Source organism: Buceros rhinoceros, unplaced genomic scaffold (genome assembly GCF_000710305.1).
Source record: "Buceros rhinoceros silvestris isolate BGI_N320 unplaced genomic scaffold, ASM71030v1 scaffold2620, whole genome shotgun sequence".
NCBI classification, from domain to species: domain Eukaryota; kingdom Metazoa; phylum Chordata; class Aves; order Bucerotiformes; family Bucerotidae; genus Buceros; species Buceros rhinoceros.
Genome location: NW_010388879.1, coordinates 20,916 through 24,371, shown reverse-complemented (window position 1 = coordinate 24,371; position 3,456 = coordinate 20,916). Strand labels below are relative to the sequence as shown.

The following is a 3,456-nucleotide window of genomic DNA, read 5'->3' as shown; positions in this document are numbered from 1 at the left end:
CCGCCCCACCGGCAGGGCTGGGTCGCTGCCTCTCACGAGGTGTTGGCGGAGACTCACAATGTGGTTCAAGTGGTGTTAAGCAACTTGAAAAGGCAGCAGGAGTAACTGGAAGTGAAAGAATGCAGATCGTTTATTAATAGGGCTTACAGAAATTTTCTGCTGGGTAGAAATATTGATTCTTTATTCCTATTTTAAAAGGAGCTTTTTGTAATGATCACTGAGAGTCATTTTCTGATATCGATTGCAATAGAGCTGTGCTGGAGACCTCCCTCCATTCATCCCACGCCCGCGAGTACCATTGCGAGGGAACGCGGCACAGGTTTTCCTTTCAGGAACGCGGCAACTCCTTAAATCAGCATTTCTGTCATCTTTCCAGCGGGGGGTTGCTATGTGTGTTTAAAGAGACATACACGTTTGCTCTTTTAAATCCGTTTACACTATTCTTAAAGTTCACCTTTGAGGGGGAGGCGGTGTGGGGAGGCAAATGCTAAAAATAAAACTCCCCCCTTAAGTAGATCAGTTCTGCATTTGACATTTACATGGAATTCATTTGCATCTCATTTGTACATGTTTCTGCTCAATAGGTAGAATGTAAGAAAGCACAACCTAAAGAAGTGATGTTTCCACCAGGGACGAGAGGAAGGGCACGCGGATTACCGTATACCATGGACGCTTTTATGCTAGGGATGGGAATGTTGGGTAAGTGCCGTAGCCACCACACGTCTCCCGGAGCCAGCGGCTCCCGTCTTGTCTCCCTGATTTCCGAATGCTGAAGCCGTAGGGGCGAGCAGCTCTCCGCACCTGTATGGGTGCAAGTCTAAAACTTTAGCAGGGGTGGAGTGGGGAAAATAATCCTGACTGTGGTAAATTATTAACTTACCCCCCCTCCCCCCCTTCCTGGAATATAAAAATTTGCATTTAAATGGATGTTTTAAATAGCCTGTTTTACTCTTACTCACAAAAATAGAATGATGAAAGATGCAGTGTGTTCATTCTGACTAAAAATGATCTCTCCCCTTTTTTAGAGGAATTGAGTCACACATTATTCCCCTTCTTTTAAAGGTATCTTTGACAGTTCAGCATAGATAATTGAAAATCTTGCCAGTTCTTAAATGGCATGCGAGGTGGAGAAAGCAGGGAGATGCCTAGCAGTACAGGTCGCAACAATAATTACAAGTTTCAAGGAGATGGAACGGTATTTTAGTCCAGAGTGTTGTGTCCAGAAAATACTCATTAAATGGGATAACTGATATTTAATGGCAAAATTCTATTTGTGCGTGAGGTCTATTTAGGTATAATTGGTTCTCATTTGTTTCTGCCTAGCTAGTTCTTCTTTCTATATAATGTGACAACTTCTTGATACTCTTGTCTTCAGATTTACTGAGCCAAAATGCTACTAATCCATTGCCAACCTATTTTTTTAAAACCCCATATATTTTCAACTTTGTATCCCTGGAATTCCCCTTGGTTTTCACCTGCTGTGTCCATAAAGCATGCGTGAATGAGAGAGCATCTGGAGGTGTTCCCCAGCAGAAACGAGCCTTTCCCGGTCTAGTGTCCCTGGGACCTGGCCTCTCTGGGGTGCTTTGAGTTTTCCCTTCTGGGTTTAGATGATCCCAGAAACTGGGCACAAAAAACAGCCTTGAAAGCTGGTGCTCAGTTGTCCTGAGCTTTGTCAAGCAAGTCCGTGGGCTGTCAGAGCTGCTGGGAGACCCCCAAGGCTTCTGGAGCGGGCATCAGGTCAGAGGACTCGGTTCCTATGAGTATTAGGCTGTTACGCTGAGACGTCTGACTTCAGGCACCCCTTGATTTGATAGGGAGAACTTTCCTGCCACGTTCGCTTTATCGCTGAATTAATAGTACTTCTGTTCGTGTGGCTGGAACGATCCATTTCTGGGATGTGTAATTGGGTTATTTCAGCTGATCATCTATTTTTCTGTCCCCACACTCCACCGCCACCCTGCCCCATCGTGTTTGGAAATTACATTTCGTGGTTAAAATATTTATCTTGTTCTGGTCAGCCTGTGATTTTGTTACCTGTATGTTCCCAGTGTGCTTGAATGTCTGTACTTTATTTCCTCTTTCTTTTTCTGCTTGTGGAGCCTGTGGTTTGGGGCGGTGGAGGTGGTGTCACCCCAGGCTACATTACCAGGGCCCAGGGCAGCATCCCTCTTCTGCTCAGCGTGGGCAGAGCTGCCTCAACCCTTCTCCTTGCAGCCGGGCAAGGAGCGAATGCAGCCAGGGTCCACCCCAGTGACCTGAGGGGAAAATTCAGCCCTCAGGTGCGGCATGAGCCATTCCCACTGGAAAAGGATCGCTTCGAGCTGTAAAAAGGGAAGGAGCCCTTGGTAAGGGGATCTACGTCCGCACAGAGAAGCAATGCGGGTGCCTGTCGGCAAGTCCCCATCCTGCCGCAGTGGGGTGGGTCGGGTCACCCTGACCGGCTCTGCTCCGGCCGGTCTCACAACATGCTCTTATCAGATTTCAAACCAGGGTGACTTGCTCAGAATTAATGATGGATTTGCGTTGAAGGCCAGATGCTTCATTATCTGCTCGAGCTGGTTTTTTCATCTTCCAAGTTCCTGCTAGCTACGGTGGCACCGTGTTAAGTAATTAAGTACTAAACAAGGAAATTGCAACACCGGAGAGCACGGCTGGCTGGCTGGCCATTATCAATCCCTGTTTTCAAAGGCTGCCTCTGAGAGTTGGCTTCAAGGGGGCTGATGGGCAGTGGCTCAGTGGGGAGCCCGAATCTCTCCTTCCCGAACCCCAGCAGCTGCTGGCAGTGAGGCCTCGTCCCCGCGGGGAGGTGGGTGTAATTAACCCATCAAACGGCAAGGCACACGGAGTACCGCACTGCCAGAGGCAGCGGCTGCAGTAGGCAAGCGTTTTGCTGGGGTCCCAGGAGGCCAGGGTCAGCCCTACCCCCTTCCTCCTTTTAGATGCCTTGCTGGGCTGAAACGGAGCAATTTGGACTGATCTTGAAGGATTTTTATACCTGTTTCCAGAAGCCCTTGTTCAAGGTCACCTTCTCCAGATGCCGTTCATGGGCAGAGGAGGAAATTGGAGGAACAAACGCACGAGATAACCCAAAGGAAAGAGCGGGGAGCGACTCCCTCCAAAGCTATTAAGGAAGTTGGTCTTTTTCATTAATCACAGCCTCCCCAAGGAGCCTGCAGCAGCCGGGGTCTAAAGGTGCGTAGGCAGCCGCTTCTGTGATGATTTGGTTGATTGGAACAAAATTAAAGTGTTCTTCTGAAAGGATTTTTTGACTCTGAGAGTGCGGGCAAGCTGAGCCTTTTGCCAGGACCGCTTCTGGGCTGTCTCAGGCGCAGTCTGCTGATGGGACACGCACGCTCTCAGGGAGATCTGGAACGTTAATTAGCTGCTCTGCATAAAGAACAGGCTGGAGTGGTTTCAGTTGGTGACCTCTCTCTCCCTGGCAGCCCTCCTGGC

At 48.7% G+C, this 3,456-nt stretch overlaps 1 protein-coding gene across 1 annotated transcript in view; it reads left to right on the top strand.

Annotated features, from left to right (window-relative positions):
- The window catches only part of MSI2 (musashi RNA-binding protein 2), a 129,796-nt gene that overhangs the window by 118,471 nt on the left and 7,869 nt on the right, over positions 1-3,456 (top strand). The window contains exon 4 of the mRNA XM_010131733.1: positions 585-699. Within this exon, the coding sequence (XP_010130035.1) occupies positions 585-699 (115 nt within the window). The remainder of the gene's footprint in view (positions 1-584; positions 700-3,456) is intronic.